This window comes from Polypterus senegalus, chromosome 3 (assembly GCF_016835505.1).
Source record: "Polypterus senegalus isolate Bchr_013 chromosome 3, ASM1683550v1, whole genome shotgun sequence".
NCBI classification, from domain to species: domain Eukaryota; kingdom Metazoa; phylum Chordata; class Cladistia; order Polypteriformes; family Polypteridae; genus Polypterus; species Polypterus senegalus.
The window spans coordinates 268,811,309-268,833,482 of record NC_053156.1 but is presented as its reverse complement, the minus strand read 5'-3'; the positions used below and the strand labels follow the sequence as shown (position 1 = coordinate 268,833,482).

The following is a 22,174-nucleotide window of genomic DNA, read 5'->3' as shown; positions in this document are numbered from 1 at the left end:
AGGAAAGTGTAAATATTTGGATGTCCTTTACATTATATTTACATCGAGAACAGCCTATTTGACTTCCATTAGGTCTGTAATATTTGTGAACACGTAAAATAGCAGTATGTTATGGTTATTGGAATAAATACTCTTGTATATAAATCTGCTCTGGGTTAAGTTTTGCCACATTTTGCATCTTATTTTTTATTTTTGAACATGTTCCTATTTTATTTATGTATTCATTTTTTTTTTAACTAGCGGAGATACCATTATTCCCACCCAAGTATGATGTGGTTGCAGATTACAGTTTATCCAAGGTAAGACTAATTATGTGAAATTTGAAGTACCAGTTTAGTTGGTGTTTAGTTAATGTTAGCGCAAGTGTCTATTTAGATTATGAAGATTATTAAGCAAGTTGTGTGTTGTTTAATATCAATGAGAACTAGGTTGTCAATCATTTTTTAATTTTCATTCTTTTAACTGCTGTGTAGTGTAGTGCATAAAATGATTCTGGGATTTTAAACTGAGCACATTTCATTCTTGTACTTATTCTGCAATAATCTTGTAATTTTGAAGATGATACAAAATGTTTTATTTCTAACTTCTTGATGCCATTTTGATTAAGTTATTTTGATATTTGTGGCCATCTTGGTTGTGGCTCAACTGGACATTTTGGGTCACGTGATTCTGATCATGTGAATTATGATGTCATTGCCCAGAAGATGTTTAAGATGATGACATGTTATTCCCTGTGTCCAAGATTCCAGATACTCAAAGAAAACTAAAAGCGTGTGCTGTACTAGCGCTATGTGTTGAAATACTTTAGGGCTAAGATTTTTAAGCGATATTTCTTCTTTGCTTCCGTTTTATGCATTGAGCTTAGTAATTTTGGTTTTGTTTTCACAATTTCACTTCTTCATATCCTGAAAGTTACCTTTTGACTTTAATTTAGCTCATTTTCTACAGTGCCAAGTTTATCATCTACACTGCATTACAACTCTACCTTAATTATTTAGAGTTTTACTAGTCAGTTTGCTTTTTTTTATGCAAATTCTTCGTGGTACTAAATTCTATTTTCTCATGAGACATGGGACCCGGCTGTGCTTTATCTTTATTTCAACTTTACATTTTTATATTACGCCTTTTTATGGTGAAAATTTGAAATTTGCCACCCAAACTATTCAGCTCTTTAGTTAAACATATTTCTCTTAATTTTCTCTATCAGATGCCATTTTTGAAAAGTCAATTTCAATTTTATCTTTTCTAGACCACATATTTACTAATATGTTAATTTATTTGGAATAACATTTTAACATTGTTTTATTTGTAGAACATTGTCGGAGCTGTGCATCAGTACTTGAGGATTGCCCACTTCTTACAGAGTTGCCAAGAACTGACACTACGTGGTTGCTATTGGCTGGCGTGAGTGGTGATTTCTCAATGTCCTTTTTAGACATGTTGTGAAATTGTCTTACATACTAAAGATTTCATAAGCAGGAATGATGCCAACTGGTACACACTTTATTCCATGATAGGTAAAGTGGTATAACCTATTTAGAAAAAAAAAAAAAGAGATCTTAAATGTGTTTCTTTTTAATAGAGAACAGCTTAAGGTGGACTACAACATAATTCTCCAGAAAACACACATGTTCACTTTCCAGCTGTTACTCTGCAGAAACTCAGAAGATCGTCTCTATAAGCTGTGAGTTGCATTCTTTCGGTTCCAATAAATATAAAGTCAAAAGTTCTGAGGTTTTGCCTAACAAAACTCAGAAGATCGTCTCTATAAGCTGTGAGTTGCATTCTTTCGGTTCCAATAAATATAAAGTCAAAAGTTCTGAGGTTTTGCCTAACAAAGAACACATATACTGTATTAATCATTGCAAATGAAAAATCAAAATGTTTTATCTTCAAAATGCCTCTCTACTTCTCATTTGTATATTTTTTTCTTAATAATTATTTTAAGCTTAATGTGAAGATAACCCTGTCTTTATAAATTGTATAAAGTATTCAACTAGAATCTATAATTTGGTGTAGTGTAATTATGACAATGTAGTGATTATGCTTAGCTGAGTTGTGGCTCTTGAAATGCAGGTTTGAAAATGCTGAGGACTTTAGTGCCCCAAAATGTAAAGATTCACCTGAACAGAAGAGGAAGTTGCAAGTGGTAAGTATCACATAAAACAGTTTGGCAAATCAGTGATGGCAAGAATGTTGCAATCTCCTAATACAGAGTGTCCCACTCGGGAGTACAACTTTAAAAATGCGAATTAATCTGCAACACGTGCATGTATCATCATGCAACAAGGTTCAAAATATTCCTTATTTAATGAAGAATTGATTCTGTGTCATAAAGAGGCGGGCACTATAGCGGGTGCCGCTACGGCGGCCCTGGATGTGGCAGCGGCCGGGCTGCGCCAGCCAGGCGCAGACGGCCGTCTAGCCCCAGACACCAACCCTGCAGAGTGGCGAAAGCAAGCATGCAATACTTGTCCATATTTGACGAATTTGTGAAACAACTGGACGACTACGAACTTCAAGAAGGTTACTTCCAACAGGACGGGGCAAAGTGCCATACCTCTCATGCCAGTATGGAAGAGATCCGATCGATTTTTGGAGACAGGGTGATCTCGAAAGGTTTGTGGCCACCTCGATTGCCCGATTTAACTCCCCCAGATTTTTTTCTATGGGGATATTTAAAGGGCAAGGTTCATGCAAGCATAGCCAGGACCATCGAACAACTGAAAGCAAACATCGAGCGTGAAATTGCTGCCATTGACAGTGACATGTTGCAGAGGACATTCTCAAATATGGAGCGTCGCATTTCCTTGTGCGTGGACGTTGGGGGAGGACATTTTCAGCACCTTTTGTAATGTGGACTTGTTTTCCACTAAATACAGGTATGTTCAGTTCTTACAGCTCGCCTTTACATTCACGCGTTCGCAAGTAATACACATTTTTAAAGTTGTACTCCTGAGTGGGACACCCTGTATTAACAGTCTATCACCTAATTGGGGAGACCATCAGAAGTGTTGAGATAGTGCTGCTGGAATAGTGGTGGTGATGTGGGGAGGTGGGAGGTTATTGTCCATAAATTCTTCCCATAGTTTGTTCAAGGTCAAATGGTCCCAAACTTGTAGTCTTTTGGAATATAAAATAGCAAATTGGAACAGGCCAAGGAAAAGAATGTTATGGTTGACTTCCACCTGCTTCTGGCCTACGTGAGTAGGGAAAATGTGGTGGTGGTGGTAGCAGAAGGAAGCTAATTAACCACACTGAACTGTTCCTGATGGACGTATTGCATGAAAGATATCATTGGCCATTAACACTGTCTTAATTAATTTTGCTGTGCTGGAAAGAAAAGCATAGCTCATTGAATCATTTTCATTGTATTCCATCAATGCTGCCTTTAGGATGATTGAATCACTGATGCTGGTTGGATAGGACTTAAGGGCATATGACCACTACTGAAAAGAAAACTGGATGATGAGTGTAGGTCACCACATCACACTGAAACTTGACTATATACTATAATTACTCAGCATCCTTATACTGTATATAATTTGATACTATCCGTATGTATGGTATTCACATCAATACCTCGACTTAATACAAGATAGAACCATGCAATGGGACTCTGCCTCTGTAGTTAGAACATAATGTGGCAAATGCGGACGCGGTATTGCATGATAGGCTACAAATGCTCGAATGCTTCAGTGATGCCGCTGGTCAGCCGAGTATAGTAAGTCGCTGTTGGTTCGAGCAGATAACAGTAAGTTCGGTTGGTTTTTGGAACGTTGGTTTGGTGGGGCATACTTTCCAGGACTAACATCGTTGACTGATATAAACCCTTCGTCAGCTTCGGAACCGTAAGTAATTTAGAACGTATTGCCATTTGCTTGGTACGTGGGAATCTATCTTTGGGCAGTTCGGTTTTGGCATCCGTCCTTCTGACATCTATTGGCATACTGTTGTAATGACAGCTGGGTATTAACAACGGTCATTGTTTACATTTTAGCCGATCTCAAATCTAAATGACCATGCCAACATAATTATTACTCCGACTCTGATTAGAGTCGTATAATACGGTTTGTTTTGAAAATTTGCTTGCCGGAAAAAATCAAAAGAGCTGAGTTCACGTCTCGCAGCACCATTTAAACAGGAAGCTCTTCATTACATCGGCCGAAAAGGTCTATTTTAAGCACAAATCAGTGACATGATAACAAAATCATTTCAAGGACTTAACAAAACAAATAATTCTTTGCAGAGAAAGTATGGATTTCACAAACGTAGAATTTTTAGCCTGATTCGATCGGGCTCCCAGTCGCTGCATATCTGTTTTCTGGCAAACTTTTATATATTAATGGCAACTTAGTATAAGTAACAGACTTAATTTGTATCTGTGATTAAGCCTAAGTAAAGATAATGTGAAGTTGAAGGAATGTTTTTAGTGTGGATGCTTTTCAGCCAATAGATTTCTGAACAATTGTGCCTTGTTGCTTTCACTTTCCCTATTCCTGCTTTGGTCTACACCAGGGGTCCTCAATCCCAGTCCTGGAGAGCCGCAGTGGCTGCAGGTTTTTGTTCTGATCTGGTTGCTTAATTAGAAAGCAATTCTTGCCAATAAAGCACTAACAAGCTATGAAATTAAATTAACTCTGCTATCTCAGGTCATTCTCATATCCTAGATTTTCTTTCCCTTTCTATCATGCAAATGATTTGAAGGCTAAAATGGACGAGTAATTCTCAGTCCTTCACTTTTTTCTCTTCATTTTTCTTCCAAGTATTTAATTAAACCCAATAGTGCAGATAAATACACACAGGTGTAAATGTAAATAAGCTAAATGGAGAAATGCTGCTCTCTCTTGTCATTTGCATGTTATTGATAATAAGGAGCAATTAAAATAGCTGTTTAAGACAAAATTAAGCAATAAGGGCTCAAAATCACTAAAGTGAAGCAGAAGTGTTACTTTAGCAATAAGTGCTTTTTATTAAGCAACTGGGTTGGTCTACACAATGCTACTTCAAGCCTTGGTTGCAGAAATGAACTTTAATGTATCTCCAATATGAGCTATCTTTTCTTTGAATTGATCATGACATGGGATTGACAGCAGATTAATTGCCTGTGGTCTGATATTAAAATCCTAAATGCTTAATGGACTTCACAAAAATACCTGTAACCTTTTCAGTCATAGTTTTTCCATCAGAAAGGGAATTAGTACCAACATGTTCTGGTTTAACATTCAGAAGTTGAAATTAGCAGCTGTATTGTCGTATAGGGCTCTATGGTGACACTATTTTCCCCTTTATATTCTTTATTGTGTAGACTTAACCAAATTCCTCAAATCCCATACACTTACAACTATGTGGTGAGTTGGATTGCATAAGTTCAGCACTTTCTTCCCCTCACCTTCTTTATCTATAACCTCAGGTAATTAGAGTGGAAAAGAAAAGCAAGAGAAAGAGCTACACTTTTAACTATGTATTATTGGAAATACATTTTATTATAACTAGTGCCATACAAGCAAATAGAATGTGGCATTGTAAACCAAGAACATACAACATGATAATGCCAAAATGTGTGGTTTCAGATGGCACAATAATTTATAGTTGCATTCAATTACTCCTGGTTAACTCATCATCTACACAGGCCCAGGCATCCTGTTTTCTTCAGGTCATCATCTGGTTTGCTTTTGTCAGGATACAACATGGCAGAGAGAGCGTGCCTTTGCAAGCCTCTCTCTTTATTGTCTCTGTGTAGCTTTTGACAAAGGCACCTTTTTGGGCAGTTCATCAATGGAATAGCTCAGACACCGCCCACAAAAACCTCAAGTGAATTTGTTTCTTGTCAGTATTCTTCAAATAAATAACCAAGAAAGGAAATGAAGGCCATTTCATCAATTAAACTAACCTCTCTCTTTCACTAGTGGCCAACAATTTAGTCATAAAAACCAGCATTCCTAAAGTTTTGGGGGGAGAGAAAAAAAACGGTTTGCCCATTCTACTTGCTCCTTAAACATCATAACAAACAAAATGCTAATTCTACAAATAAAGACACAAAATATTGATCAACCTACCGGTATATGAAACCTATGATTCCACCACAACACCCTTATATTAAAATAGAAGTAACTAATCTGTTGTAGGGTGGTCTTAGGGCTGGAGTCTATTATCATGTACCTAGGAAATATGCATTGGAACTCCAAAATTTGGGTTAATCTATTCTTTGGTGTATTTACCTCATAATTAAATTTTAATTGTTATTAGTTGTTTTCTTCTTTATCTTCTTTGTTTTTTTCTACTTATTATTAGCTTCAAGAAACCCTCTGTGGATTGACAGACTCCGTTCATAATTCTCAGAACAAGCTGGAACGTCTCAGAGTAGAGTGGTCCAAGCATTCCGCTTTCTTAGCAGAAGATAAAACGTAAGAATATGAAATGTTTTGATAAGTACATACCTTTATGTCCCACATAATTGGTATCATTTGCTGCTTGTCTGATGTTCCCAAAGTAGTTTTGTGTCGCTACTTAATAATGCTTACTGTGAGGAAATTATTTCTCATAACTATCTTCCAATAAGGTTTTATTTTATAAGGTTTTAACCACATTCTTAAACCTACTTAGTCTAATCCAGCTGAGGTGCTGGGGGGCACAGCCAGTCCCAGCAACTGTGGTAAAATGACAAGTCAAATCCTGAATGATGCAGCAGCCCATCACATGGTGCCGTGCTGCATACATCCATATTGACATTTGCATACAGCCAGTTTAGAATTGCCAACTAACCTACCATGCATATGTTTGCAATTCTTGAGGTTAACTAATGCACCCAGAGAAGAACCTACACAGACATGGGGGATCAAGTAAACTCCACACAAGTACCAACTTGACATAATATTAAAGTTTAAAATGCTGAATACATGAAGCATCAACACTAACTACTTTACCACCATGCCATCCAGGTGAAGGCACATTAGTGAAGGTATAGGAAGCACGCTGAGTCATCTTCAAAGATAGAAAGTATAAAATCTTGAAAATAATCTAAGAAACGTGCTTTACGGAAATGTGCGCTAGAGAAAGGGGCACTGGTAAAGACGCATTAGTGACTTTAGTAGAGGAGTAAGAAGCTTGCTGTGAGAGTCACCTTCAAAGACGGGAAGTATAAAACCTGACAGGAGGCAAGAAAGGTAACTCAAAAATAATGAGAGTCTGAGAAGCAATTGAGAATGTGCTCAACAGGATGAGTACCAGTGAGGAGACATTAGTAAAGGCAGAGGAGGCATGCTGAGAGGGTCACCATCAAAGGGGGAGAGCATAAAACCTTGAAAATAATCTGAGAAATGAGCTTTACAGAAATGTGTGGAAGAGAATGAACACCAGTGAAGGCACGTTAGTAAAGGTGTCAGAGGCACGCTGAGAGTCACCTTCAGAGGGAAGAGAGTATGAAACTGGACAGGAGGCGAGAAAGGTCCCTTGAAGCAGGCTTTATGGGAGCTTGCTCAAGAAGGGGAGCACCAGTCAAGGTTTAGACATATGCACATACTGAGGAAAGTGGCGTAGGGCTAGAGATAGCAAATATTAGCAAATTATTCTGTTACCTGTCCTCGGAAGGTACTGTGGTTAGTTATACTGTATATTAAGAAATAAAGAATAATAATGAATGGCTACGGTATCTGTTTCATAAATTTATAAGGTACAATATGTACTGGCATAGATGTCTCCTTGGCTTAAAACTATACAATGTATGCTTCATTTTTAGCTCAAAAGATCTTTTCTGGATTTCTCCTGGCACTGTTTTGTTCCTTATGAATTGGACAATTATGTATCATAAGAAACTCTCCATATTTGTATGTCATGTACTAAGGTATTATATGCAGCCCAGTATTTTGTTCAGCTTTTTAATTGCCTTTGAACATCATAAGTTTTTATTAGGACCACTTTACCCTTTACTTCTAGTTCCAAATTGCACCCATTTGTGTAATTACATTCATGTAAAACTTTATTTTTAGTCATAGTGTATATGGCAAATTATGTTTACTATCTACCCAATTCAGTATTCTGTCTCAGTTTTTCTGCAGAGACCTACAGTAGCTACCTCCAAGATATCTATTTAACAGACAAATATAAGGTTATCTGAAAATTCTGTTGATTTTTTTAACGTAATTGTAGGCAGTAGCCTCATCCTTGATTTACACTATACAGTATTTTTGGAATATTATATTTAAGAACTGTTCTCTTGCGATATAACCCAGTTGTTTCCAGTATTCTGGTAATTTTATATCAATAAAGAAACTGCTTTCTGAAGTCCTGCTTACTGTAGTTCAAGAATCATTAAGTAACATAGCATTCTCTGACCCACTTAAATCTAATTCAGGTTCATGGGTTCAGATCCTATCCCTGTAACATTAGTTGCAAGGCAGGAACGGGCCCTGAGAAGCCACCACTCAGTTGCAGGGTCCATTCACTTCCACAAGGAGCCAATTTAGAATTGGCCATTAACCTAATCTGTGTTATGATGTACAGTAGGAATATGAGTAAAAAACATTTAAATATTAAACCAATTTGAGGTTGAAAACCAGTTAAGAAAATTAAAAACGTTTGTACTAAACGTTTGTACCCCCTCTTACCATTACTCCAAATCACAGTGTACTTTACGATGAAAACAAAGCTTCAACATTGCCTCCTTGTCTAATTGCAGGTCGATTTCGATAAATCAAATCAAGTGCAACAGGAAAGCATCTTCTGACAGATCCTGGTAAAACGTGTTTTGAAACCCTTTCTCGCCCGTCCTCCCCATTTTGCATGCTGTAGTGACACACATGGTCAGAACGTATTACAGTAATCCCTCCTCGATCGCCGGGGTTGCGTTCCAGAACCCCCCGCGATAAATGAAAATCCGCGAAGTAGAAACCATATGTTTGTGTGGTTATTTTTATATATTTTAAGTCCTTATAAACTCTCCCACACTGTTAACATTATTAGAGCCCTCTAGACATGAAATAACACCCTTTAGTCAAAAGTTTAAACTGGGCTCCATGACAAGACAGAGATGACAGTTCTTTCTCACAATTAAAGGAATGCAAATATATCTTCTTTTCAAAGGATTGCGTGTCAGGAGCAGAGAATGTCAGAGAGAGAGAGAAAAGCAAACAATCAAAAAATCAATACGTGCTTTTGTGCTTTTAAGTATGCCAAAGCACCGCGATAAAGCGGCATTTTTTAGAGGAGCGTTCGTATCCTCTAGGCAAACAGCCTCTGTGCAAACAGCCCTCTGCTCACACCCCCTCCGTCAGGCAGAGAGAGTGAGAGAGACAGAGAAAAGCAAACAATCAAGCACCGCGCGGGAAGCATATCGTATATCATTGAGGAGTTTTAGTTAATATGTAATACATGCTCTGATTGGGTAGCTTCTAAGCCATCCGCCAATAGTGTCCCTTGTATGAAATCAACTGGGCAAACAAACTGAGGAAGCATGTACCGTAAATAAAAGACCCATTGTCTGCAGAAATCCGCGAACCAGCGAAAAATACGTGATATATATTTAGATATGCTTACATTTAAAATCCGCGATGGAGTGAAGCCGCGAAAATCGAAGCACGATATAGCGAGGGATTACTGTAATCCAATACGTGCTCCTTCACTGGCAGTTGCAGCTTTTGTAACACAGGCAAGGAAGTAGAAGTGAGGGAAGCAGCAGTGAGGTTGTAGTCAAGCAGCATTCAAAGAAAGTGAGAGAAAGCGTGCCATAGTTAGAATGAGATACTGACCTGTGTAGTCTGTATGCTTGTACATACTAAGAACCAAGTGTCAGGTGAATACAATAAATAACCAGTGTGTATTATCATTCATAACTGTTATCGAAGTCAGTGAGCACATGCTGCTTTGATTGTTTTAAGCATTGATGGTGTTCGTTTCAGCTGAGCTTCTTATTCTGTTTACAGACACATTGGCTGTTTTTCAACATTTTAATTTCTTAAAAGAAAAGTATGTGTGTTTTTAAAACCTGTTTAAAAGTGACCGGCTAATTGTGTTCTTAATAGTTTTTTTTCCTCTTAGTTCCTATAGGGCAGAGACATGACTTTTTGTGTTTGTTGTTTTTATATATATATATTATATTAGTACCTATTTTTTTATAGAATCCCTCAGTAAAGGAGTGATCAATATTTTGTGAGATGGTCAATTACTTCTTGGCTTTTGCTAGGGGATTAAGAGTAATACATATAAAATAAGAACTGTGTTACTCTGCCTTGTGTAAATAAGCTATATCTACTCGATAAGGTTTACCTCTTCCACCGTTTCAATTCCTTTTTAATTTATTCCCCATTTTACACAATGAATTTTAAATGGCAAAAAAATAAAATAAACAGAAGCAGGCTGAATTAAGCTACTTTATTAGCCTCTTTGTGCCTGACAAGGGCTGAGTGAGTGAGCAAGCAAGAAAGCATAAATATGTCTGATCTAGATGAATAAAGCTCACCCTGTCCTTTTTACTTTATTTACCATTTTAAATGTTCAAGAAGAATGGCTAAAACCAAACAGAAGCAGGGTGAGTCAAGTTACATTATTAGTGACTTTGTGCCTGCCTTCACCAATACTGCAATACTAAACAGGAGAACAGATGACACGCGTTTTAAACCCCAGCTCCCAATTTTTAACCACCAAACACCTACATTAGCCTTAAACATGGAGTCAATTAAAGAGATGGTCTGTCATGCTAGCAGACATTTTGGAGGCACAGCGTGGTCCATGTGACCTTGCAGTACAGTACTTAGCAGAATTCGCCAAGACTAAGTCTGCCTGTCATCCATCCATCCATTATTTAGCCACCTATATCCTAACTACAGGGTCATGGGGGTCTGCTGGAGCCAATTCCAACCAACACAGGGCGCAAGGCAGGAAACAAACCCCAGGCAGGGCGCCAGCCCACCACAGGGTAAGCGCCGCACGCACGCACACACACACTCACACACACACACACACACACACACACTAGGGACAGTTTAGAATCGCCAATTCACCTAACTTGCATGTCTTTAGACTGTGAGAGGAAACTGGAGCACCCTGAAGAAACCTACACAGACACAGGGAGAGAACATGCAAACTCCATGCAAGGAGGACCTGGGAAGCAAACCCAGGCCTCCTTACTGCGAGGCAGCAGCGCTACCCACTGCGCCACCATGCCGCCCTTTATACAAACCTTTTACCAAATTTCTTGGATTGTGACATCCCTAATGCGGAGGTGTCAACAACACTCTTCTTGGGAGCCGCCACACTGGCTACTGTGTAAGCAAGCATTCTTACAAATGCACCCAGCAGAGTCAAACTTGACTTGACCATTTCCCATTGGAGACTTGCTGGCTTCACGGGGAGCAGACCCTCAAAGTGGAAAAATGTCCACAAAAATAAAAGTTCCAAAATACTTTAGTAAATGTCCTGACAGGGAGAGGGTAACCTTAAACTTCTGGCTTTACGATAAAGAGCAGACAAAGTACCTGTATCTGTAATTCCAAATTGCAAAAACCATCCCAAAACACACAAATGAATATGCCAAAGGCAGTCCAACAACGAAGTCCCAAATAACAGAAGCCAATTAATTGTTTTCAAAAATAATGTAGAGGTCAGAAATCCAGGGAATCGCATAAACAATAATACTTCCAAAAACACGAGAACTCCCCAACACCAAGAACAATCCAATGAACTGCATTTGAGCAGTGGGCTTCCCTCACCTTTGTACAGTAGGATGCTGTTCAACAAGGAAACAGACAGGTGGTCCTGCCTCTGGGGCAACCTTCCACAAAGCACAAGGAACATAACAAAACATGGATACACACATAGAAACAGAACTACACAATAATGAAAAAGTATACACATTACTGTACATCAAACGTTTCCCTCGGGGATTAACAAAGTAGATCAAATCAAATTAAAATAAATGTAAAAAACATACAGAAAACTCTTGAAATTAAACCAAAGAAGACATTAAAAAAAGGAACTTAAACAGTGAATGGAGACAAAAATCAAATAAACCCATGGAAATCTGCACATCTTATATGTTTTGTGGAAGCCAAGATAGATAACATCATTTACTACCATACTGTTTTTAAATAAATATTTCCAACATAGTAGTGAAAATGAATGCTTCCTACATAAACTTGTGTTGACTGTCCCTAAAAAAAAAACTTGCACCAGATACCTTTTTATGAATAATGGTAATTATTTAGCATATTATATGTTACAATTAGACTGTAATATCCAAAGACAATGCCTTCTACTTTTTAATAGGCAGTCTCACTATTTGCGATTTACAGTGACAGATTAAAAACTGTGAATTAAAATGTAAAAACAAAGTGGTGGGAAAATTGAAATTAATATGTTAAGATTATTAGGGAAAAATGATGAAGAAAATGGCTCTTAAAAGAATAGATCAAAGCAGAGATGCTTTTATTATGAACATAAATGTACTGTGTATACCAAAAACCAAAAAGATTACATATAGAAATGTGCAATGTGTATCATCTAAGATATCTTAATTGTTGTTGTAATGATGTGCGAGATTAAATTAGCAAGTATGTCACTCAACTTTGCAAAAAACAAACAAACACGTCTCCTAGTCTGTGTTATCTTACGTCATTAGTGTGAACCTCTCCCAGTGTTCATTGTGTTAACTGCGAGAGGAGGAATTATACCAGAAGAGTTTGAGCACTCATCTGTTTTCTGTTTTAACATTTCAACCCATTAATACTGAAGATTAACAGATAAAGGAGTTCAGTGTGGTTTCATTTCCCCTTTGTGGCGGTTCGCATAAAGTGGTATATCGTGAGTCACAATGCAAAAGCTTTGGAGGTTAAGTGGATTCAAAGCTAAAGTGCACTAGTACAGCACCTGTTACAATGGGATACCATAAGGTGACATGCAATCACATTGATTTTCTTTCCTCCCTGATACTGCTTGATGACTGAACGCAGTCAAAACCGCTACAGGTAATATACTGAGATTGAGATGAATGAGTCGCGATATACAGAGCTACAGTGGTGGAAACTGTTGCTCCTCTATAAAATGCAGTTTAAGTGAGATTGGTCTAGTATGGAGCTCCGTAGGTGTCAACCAACCAAAAAAAAATCCATTCAGACAAATTATTTATCGAATGAATGAATTATTAATTCGTTTGAATGAATTATTTTTGTTTCTTTAATAAACATATGCTTATCAGGAGTGTTTTATTTCACAAGCCATCTTGTTAGAGGGTCCTCGATTCCAAAGCAGATTTTTTTCTTTCGTTATTTAAAACACTCGTACAGGTCCCCACCCCTTTGTTTTCAGAAGTTGAAGCAGGTGATCACACAAGGGAGGGAGCAAAAAAAAAAGTCAGCAGCTATTTAAAAAAAAAAAAAAAGGAATTCAGAGAAGGCGAGTCTCTGCACACTACCATTTGAAAAAGAGATCAAGAGCTACTTGATACCTGCAGTGGACAGTGATGTAAATCCACTTAAGTGGTGGAAAACACAAGAAATACATTTCCACAAATCGTGGGAAACTTGCAAAGAAAGAACCCATGTATCCCTGTCTCCAGCAGTCCTTCTGAGAGGGCTTTCAGCACTAGAAATGTGCTGCTCTGAAGCCAGATGCTGTGGACAGACTGGTGTTTCTATCACACAACTGCAAGTTTCCTCAGTAGAATTTTACAGTTGTTTTATTTTATCTGATATCTTTGTGCAATATTAGATAGAATTTGAATTTAATAATTTGTTTATAAATGCTATGGGTTTGGGTTTTTTGTATCGTTGTGCAACATATGACACAACTTGTTTACAAAGATTAGTTTTTTCCTGTGCTGTATTTGACAGAACTTTGGATATTTAAAACAGTAGTACAATATGTTAGATTTTTGTTCTTTCTTGTATGCTGCACAATTCACCTGACAGCAGAGCAGTTTGTTTACCCAGACTGCAATATTCATGCCCTGTAGTCCAACTATGGTTAGTATTTTATTCCCTTTGGATTCTTGTCTTGTTTAATTAAGAGTAAGTGTCTGTTTAAAATCCTTTCACTATAATAGTTTTGTTGGTCTTTTGTGTATATTCTGTAGGCCATTTTGAAACAGTTTACTCATACTTGGACTGTTTGATCTCAGTAATACTTTGATTAGTGATTTTAATGTTTTTGTGTTATTTTCCTTCAGTTTTAAGTAAATAAATGAGACCTGTTTTCCTTAACCATTGTTTTCATTAATCTCATTAGTAAACTAAAATGAATATCCTATTCACAAGACCAACCTAGGTCAGTAATACTTTCACAAACATGTTTTTTAAGGATGCAAAATATTGTCTAAGTATCGTTATTGTCAAAATCCAAGAAATCAATGAGATATAATTTTTTACCAATATCGCACACCCCTAATTATGTATTATCAATGCAAAATAAAGTGTAAAAAGTACTTTTATAAGGATATTATGTTAGCTAACTTTTGACTTTTTCTAAATACATTAAAGTATAAAGACAAATTAAAAATAATTTTAAAATGTCAATGTTTAAAGTTTTGGGCATTTGCTTGTTGTTTCTTTAATCTTGACAGCACATCAAATTCTGTTATCTCAAAATGATGTAATATTACCAAATGCCAGTTGGAATTTAAGTGATAATAAATTGCTGTAACATTGCATACAGTGGTGAAATGGTTAGTGCTGCTGCATTACAGCTCCAAAGTCTTTGATTAGAATTCTGTTCCAGTTGTATCTCTCTGTGGAGTTGGATTGTTCTTCTTGTTGTTATTTTGTTATATTTTTCTTCCACATCCCAAACCTGGGTTTGCTTGATCAGTTGGCGACTGTGAATCGACCCTGTATCAGTAAGTGTACTCTTCTGTGGGCTATCACCCTGTACTTAGGTGACTTCTGACTTGCACACAGCGCTGCCTTCTTGTTCCACAGATCCTTCTTTGGATTAAATATATTTAATAAAGGATTGGTAGAAATTATTGCTTACTTGCACATGTACATTTATTTTGGGAAATTATTTGCTAATGGGTAGGCAGTCTCGCTATTTTCTGATTTGCAGTAACAGATTTTTGAACTGTAAATAAAGACAGACTGAAATTGATATATTTAAGAGTACAGTATTAGGGCAAATGATCTATATGAAGAAAGTAGATCTTTGCAAGGCACCTCTTTGATCTACTCTTTTATGAACTTAAATATACAGTGTGTAACAAGGAGCAAAAAGAGGACTATAGGAAAGCACTAAAAACTATTTATTATGTTAAAGCAGAAGACATTGTTGGATTTCCCACTCGTGTTTATTGAAATATAGTTTTCGTTTTCTAAGAAATTCATACCAGGCTTTTCTTACACAGTATTCCATGTAAAAGGTATTTCTGTTGGGAACGCACAAAATTGCTTGCCATCTGATCTTCACTTGTACCCATCCTAGAAAATAATTCTTAATTTTTACTTTAATTGCAGAGCCAGCATATTTTCACATTAGATACAAGATCATTAATAAATGTGAAAACTTAAGCAATTGTTTTCTTCCAGCTGCCAGAAATTGGAGTATTTACTTGAGAAGATATCTTCTGTCTACCATCAGTACCGTAAGGACAGAATGATAGCTAGTAAGTATGTAAGAGGCACAGATTATAACACCGTTTAAACATTTGCTAATGAGTCTGCACTGTTAGTTGACTATTTCCAGTTCTTACAAAATACTCATAAGTTTCTGTAGGCTGATATTTGAAAAACGCGTTCTAAATATGTCTTTTGTTCTTTCAGAACTGGCTTACAATGATGAGCAAATACATAAATTTGAAAAGTAGGTTTTACGTGAGTAATTTGAAAGCAAATTGGTTATGAATTGAAGAACATATATTAATGTACTGTTTTTATACCTCAGTATTAGCTGTTGTTTTATTTTCTGTTTAGGAAAATCAGAAAGCAGCCAAAATTTGATTGTCAAATTGTAATTTTCGTGGCTGTAACCTTTCCACATTTACAAGAAATATTTTATAGAAGTGATATATTCTATTTACCTAATTTTTAAGTCATCCTCATTTGTATGGGTGCCAAACTTGTAATACAGTACCAGTAAATATTTTGTCTTCTATTCCAGTAGTAAAAATGATAATTTTTGAACAGCTGAGAGCAAATCAGAAAGATCTTCCTTTTTGAGCATTCTTGTCAAGGTGAGGTTTTCTTTTTTTATATGATGCATTCTAATAATACCTGACATTTTTCTATCCTAGAATCAATTTATCAGTATACAGCAAGAAAGTGAAGCTTCTGTTTAGGGAAGATTGTCTGCAGAAGTATCAGTCCCTCCTGACGTCTGCTGCCTCCTGGACGAGGTAAATTAAAGAGGTTGTGTTTGCATCCATAAGGAATATTAATAATTATTTTCCCTTACTAAAAGCAAGAAACAATTACCGTTAAAGAAGGCTTTAATATATAATGACTAAGGCATATGCTCTATAACTGCAATGAATAATGTATGATATAGTCTTTGCCATTATGATTAAATAATTTTACTGTATTTAAGGATACATCGTACAAGTCATATAATTAAATAAACAAATAGCTATGACAGTGAGTAGCCATTTTGTTTTTTTTTCATAGTTCTATGTTAAAACAACTAATTTTTTTGCGAATGTCTATATTATTTTGTATTTCTGTACTATACAAGCTTTTAGTGCCCAAAGTTGCTTTGGCTTATAACAACATAAGACAAATAAATTTATCAACATTGCTCTATATTTACGAGGGTAAATCAAAATGTGAAGGCAATTTGAAAATTACATGGTAACAGCAACAGATAGAGACTGATGCAATACAACACGCTTGTGATGGCTTATGGGTAGTCCGAACACACACACACAGTGCGGCACTCTGCTGTTGGTCATGTTGAAGCGAGGATGAATTGAACATGGCTGCTCCGCTGTGGAATTACGCCATTGTTGAACAAGGCATTCTAGTGAGATTTCTTTGGCCAGAGGGAGTGAAATCTGCTGAAATTCACCGAAGTATGTTGTCTTGTGAAGATCCGTATACTGTTTGTTTACACATCTTGTGCAAACTTTATGGTACCCAAAGTCACCATGCTGTATGGCAATTGCATATTCATAGCTGATATCCAAATGTGAAGAAACAGCAGACAACCTAATCCATTAATCTTCTCTGATGAATGCATTCACCATGTGTGTGCAATGTTAATGGCCAGATTGCACTTCGCTGGTTACACTTGTTCTTCCCGCTTTAAACCTTTCTACCCATTCATAAACTTTTCATTGATTCATGCTGTTTTGACTTCCGTACTGAGGCAACGTTCTTCAGTGATGTTAATGGCTGTAGATGGGTGCAGAATTGGCTCAGACACAGGATGCAGAGGGTTATGGCGCGAGGAACCAGAATTGGCTGACGTTAAGAGTTATGTGTTCCACAGGGGTTAGTAATAGGAACACTGCTATCTTTAAATGCTTTGGATAGCAATATACGTAACAAGCTATTAAGTTTGCAGATGATATCAAGTTAGGTGGACTGGCTGATAATCTGGAATCTGATGAATCATTACAGATGGATATGGACAGCATGCAGGCTTGGGGAGATTTGTGACATTTGAAATTTAATGTGAATAAATGTAAAGCATTACATGTAGGAAGTAAAAATGTTAGGTTTAAATACACAATGTGAAGGATTTAGGAGTCGTATTAGCCTCAACAATATCCACTGCCATACAGTGCTCAGAAGCCATTAAGAAGGTTAATAGAATGTCAGGTTATATAGCACAAAGTTTGGAGTCCAAGTCCAAAGAGCTTTTGCTCAAGCCTTATAATGGACTGGCAAGGCCTCATTTGGAGTACTGAGTGTAGTTTTGGTCTCCAGGCTACTTAAAAGGACATATCAGCATGGAAAACGTCCAGAAAATAGCAACTAGGCTGAATCCAGGGCTACAGGAGATGAGTTATAAGGAAAAATTAAAAGAGCTGAGCCTTTTCAGGTTAACTCTTTGAGGGTTGAAAATATTTTTCCAAACAAGTCAATTTTCTGAAAAAGCATTCACAATAATGGTTTCACATATAAATCAGAATAAAACATCTGTTGCTTTGTTCTGGGGCTGCGGTCGCTGCCTGTTCGCTGTTTCTGCTGGCTGTCTTAACCTGGCAGTGGCAGCCACAGTGCGATGCAGTCTAGTTTGCACCTCTTGTCATTGTGACGGTCCCCCCATGGTGCCATTGGCGCATCAGCTACATGAGCGTAGTCAGCACCACGATCAACCAGGGACCGATCAGCTCATGGCAGTACCTCACTTTCATTTTTGATCTCCATCTCCAGATCACTTGCATCAAAATCAGAGTTCCAGCAAATCAGTGTCTGATTCAATGCCAATACGCAAAATGTCATTCACAGAGTATTTTGCTTGCCGCGTTTGCTTTGGTCTGTCGCCCGATGTCGATGCCATTTCAGAAGTTGTTTGCTCTTCGCTTCTCATGCATGTGCAGATAATCGAGGTCAGATCAACCAAACTATCTTTCCTTTTAGCAAAGAGAGCCAAACTAAAACATAACAAATAGTTTTGTTGCCGATTACCGTCCTCGACCCCCGAGCAAAAGTCAACATCCGCCCTGAAATTGTTAAGCAAAAGAAGTTTAAAAGGAGACGTGATTTGAAGTTTTTAAAATTATGAAAGGAATTAGTGCAGTTGATCGAGACTGTTACTTTAAAATGAGTTCATCAAAAACATGGGGGCACAGTTGGAAACGGGTTAAGGGTGAATGTCACATAAACATTAGGAGGTTTTTGTTTACACAGAGAACCAGAGACACATGGAATAAGTGACCGAGTAATGTGGTAGACAGTAGAACTTTAGGGGTCTTTAAAACTTGACTTGATGTTATTTTGATTGAATTTTTAAGTGGATAGGACTGAAAAGCCTTGTTGGGCTGAATGGCCTGTTGTTGTCTAGATTGTTCAAATGTTTTGTATGTTAAAAAGTTCAGAAGCCACCCATCCAAGTTAGGGTCCAGACGGAACTGATCAGTCCTTTTGCCAACTAAATTATAGGGCTGAATTGTATTAAAAGCTAATGAGAAATTTATAAAATGCAATCTTGTGTGTGTTTTTTTATTTATTATTATTTTTTTTTATTCTTCCACATGCTCATACAGTAAATTCAGAAGTGTTGCTGTAGCGTCCTGCTCTTTCTTCTTTGCTCACTGGTGTGGGTCCAGAAAGGCCTGGGCTTTGTTAAGTAGTCATCTCCTAATTAACTTCTCAAAGGATCTCATGACATGAGAAGTTAATGCTACTGGTCCATGACACACCTTAGTTACAGAGAAATCCACTACAGGGGAAAAAATGTTCTTTAAAACTTTAGAAAATACAGTAAACTTTGTATAATATATGTGCACACTCATACTGTGTAATATAGTGGGCTTATTTGCAGTGGGAATTTTTAAAATAAGGTCTTCATTCATTTCCAGCAGATCCCAATCCAATTACTTTTAAAATAATACTGTCTACTGATTTCATCATTTTAGTTGTTGCATTTGCCAAAGAAAATTATAAAATTATAAGGAAAAGTGTGCAGAGTACATTTAAAGATGTACATATCTCACAGAAGCTTGTGTTTTAATATGTTTTAATAGATCCATGATAACACTAAAAACTGAACCTTTTGAAATGATTATTTAGTTTGTACAGGTCTAGTTGAGTATTCAAGTTTTATGACTTATAGCTACTTTTTTTTTTTTTTTTGAAAATGTGCAAATTCACAATGGTATTTCAGGTCTCCTGTACATAAAGTGTTAATGGATAGAAAAGATGTTGTTCAAGATAACTGGGCAAAATGATGATTAGTCTGCACCAGCAGGATGGGCAGATGGTTAATTAATATACACTGTCAGAAGCGTAGCACAAAATTATGCTTCATAATTAAGCACTGTCTGGATCTGCTTGAGTGAGTGATGGACTTCAAATATATTTTGTCAGTTGCTGAGGAACTGCATGATGAATAAATGATTATTTTCCCAGATGATTATTTGGTAAACATGTTCTGGCTGTCAAGAAGAATAACTGAATGAATAAGCCAAGAATTGCTTTTGATTGAGTCAAGTTAAGCCTTAGTCTGATGCTTAGTTGTATAAGGAGGAGTTGATTTTCAGCATTGCATTCCTTTCTTGTCTCCTCAGTGTGCTGTTTGAGATGAAGAATCAAATGATTGAGTTCACCAAACATTTCCAGGGGCTACTAGGAGACTTGGAAAAATGGGAAGAATACTTTCAAAAGGTAACGCTGCAGTTAAGAAGGTGGAGGCTTTTATCCTCTTTTCTTTTAGCTCTAATTTGTGAATTTGCTGAACATAAGTATTACATCACAGCACTGGGTACAAGGTAGGAACCAATCACAGACAGGGTGCCACTAAATCATGTTGCCCATTAGTCCATACACTCCTTATTTGCTACAAAATACAAAGTTTTTACTGTTAATCAGGGGTGGTCCTAGCCTGTTTGGTGCCCTGGGCGAACACCCCCTCTGGCGACCCCAGATTGTTCTAATAAACACTGAACAAAATCCGTGCAATAAAACAAACTATTGGAAATGTAATGTCTAACAGAGACAAAATCAAATTTTACATTTATACAGCACCAAAATATTTCGTTAAAGTGTAAAGAATTTTCACTTTAGTACCATCTCCAGTCACTAACAACTACATAAACCTTTTCTCTCAGAGCTGCAGTCAGTTTATTATTTCGGGTTAACTTTCCCCGCCTACCACTCTCCACTACGCGAGTCATTTGCATTAGTAAGTTAGCACGCAAACATATACTTTATATCCATACAAAAAAACTATTACTAACTCAAATCATTTTATCAACATGTTCAAAATCTCATTGACGATATTTTACCGTTTTAAAGCCTGTAATGTGCACTCCAGTTATGGCGAATTTACTAACCTGTGATAAAGAATAGAGAGAGCACATGCATTTAGCTGGCGTCAGCTTCACACAGGAGGATTTATTCTTCCTGTTTGCTGTACTCTGCTCTATGCTGCTCGTGCAAGGAGCACCCATCTAACGATTTCTGCGATTTCACACAACCCAGGAAAAATTAATTGTGACGTAATGGGCTTGGATTGACAATATTATAAATGAAATGTGCTTTATTTGGAAGCTTCCTGCCCCCCTCCCCTTTCGACAGGTTGTGTGTGAAACTTCAGCAAAGCAGCAGCAGCAAGCAGGCGCACCGAGGGCCCTCACACTCACTTCCTACATATATGGGTGTGATAGAATTTAGAAAACACATCGGTGCAATTTATAAGTCTATATCATAATGTCTGGTGCTTTTGTGTTTGTTTTTATTTTGTTATATTTTGCCAGCTGTTTATTAGATGCCACGCCAGCCAGCCAGAGAATGCCCCCGCTGCCCCGCCCCTCTCCTCCCTGTGCGTCAAGCAGCAGGTGCACCTCACAAATGGAGGGCGCCCTTACTCCCTGCAAATGGGCAATAGAAAACCGATCGGTACCCATGCAATCCCAAAAATGCGCTGTCATGATGTCGGGGCAGCATGGGCGCGCGCAAAAAAAAAAAAATAAATAAAAAATTTTGCCGATGCCTCCCTGGGCGATGGCCCATGTCGCCCATATATAAACATTTGTTTTGCCAGATTTGACGTGTGGCTTCAGTTTGTCCCTCTGTTTTGCAGGAATTAGAAACAAATCTCAGGAATTTGCAAAAAAGTGCCAACCAGCCCAAGGAATCTGCTTCAAGCCTGGAAGATGCAAGCATACAAATGGCCCTCAGGTTGGTTGTTCAAGAAACTAACTGGTGTGTTGAGAGACAGAGTTCTGTGGACATACTGTAACTTCTAGGGACAGCTGCTGGAAGATGTGCTGATATGTGTGAAGAATATGCTGTTTGAAGTCTGTTTATCTCAGGCATAGGACAAGCTACTGGGAGTTGTCCATCACTTTCTATAAGCATTAGTATGTTAATGATGAAAAATGAGTGATGATTGTAGTTATTTCAGTCTCTGACTGTAATTGTGTGCTGTGTTTTAAGTGTACCTAACTAGGCCAAAAGTACTGCAATGACAGTGAGGCAGTGTCATCTCAAAGATAAAGAACATGGCTTGAAAGGTTTGGTGGTAAAATTAGATCATACTACTCATGCATCCAGTGACCCTTAGTATTTTGTCTTACTTTCCAGGTTGT

At 37.3% G+C, this 22,174-nt stretch overlaps 1 protein-coding gene across 5 annotated transcripts in view; it reads left to right on the top strand.

The window, feature by feature from the left end:
• Window positions 1-22,174, top strand: part of ikbke (inhibitor of nuclear factor kappa B kinase subunit epsilon) — an 84,360-nt gene that overhangs the window by 50,936 nt on the left and 11,250 nt on the right. For 4 of the 5 annotated variants that reach the window (XM_039749150.1, XM_039749152.1, XM_039749149.1 and 1 more), the window contains exons 10-19: window positions 241-299; window positions 1,313-1,404; window positions 1,583-1,684; window positions 2,077-2,149; window positions 6,295-6,407; window positions 15,510-15,586; window positions 15,744-15,783; window positions 16,214-16,315; window positions 20,153-20,249; window positions 21,667-21,764. In XM_039749150.1, the coding sequence (XP_039605084.1) occupies window positions 241-299; window positions 1,313-1,404; window positions 1,583-1,684; window positions 2,077-2,149; window positions 6,295-6,407; window positions 15,510-15,586; window positions 15,744-15,783; window positions 16,214-16,315; window positions 20,153-20,249; window positions 21,667-21,764 (853 nt within the window). The remainder of the gene's footprint in view (window positions 1-240; window positions 300-1,312; window positions 1,405-1,582; window positions 1,685-2,076; window positions 2,150-6,294; window positions 6,408-15,509; window positions 15,587-15,743; window positions 15,784-16,213; window positions 16,316-20,152; window positions 20,250-21,666; window positions 21,765-22,174) is intronic. The other variant, XM_039749153.1, reaches the window with a different exon arrangement.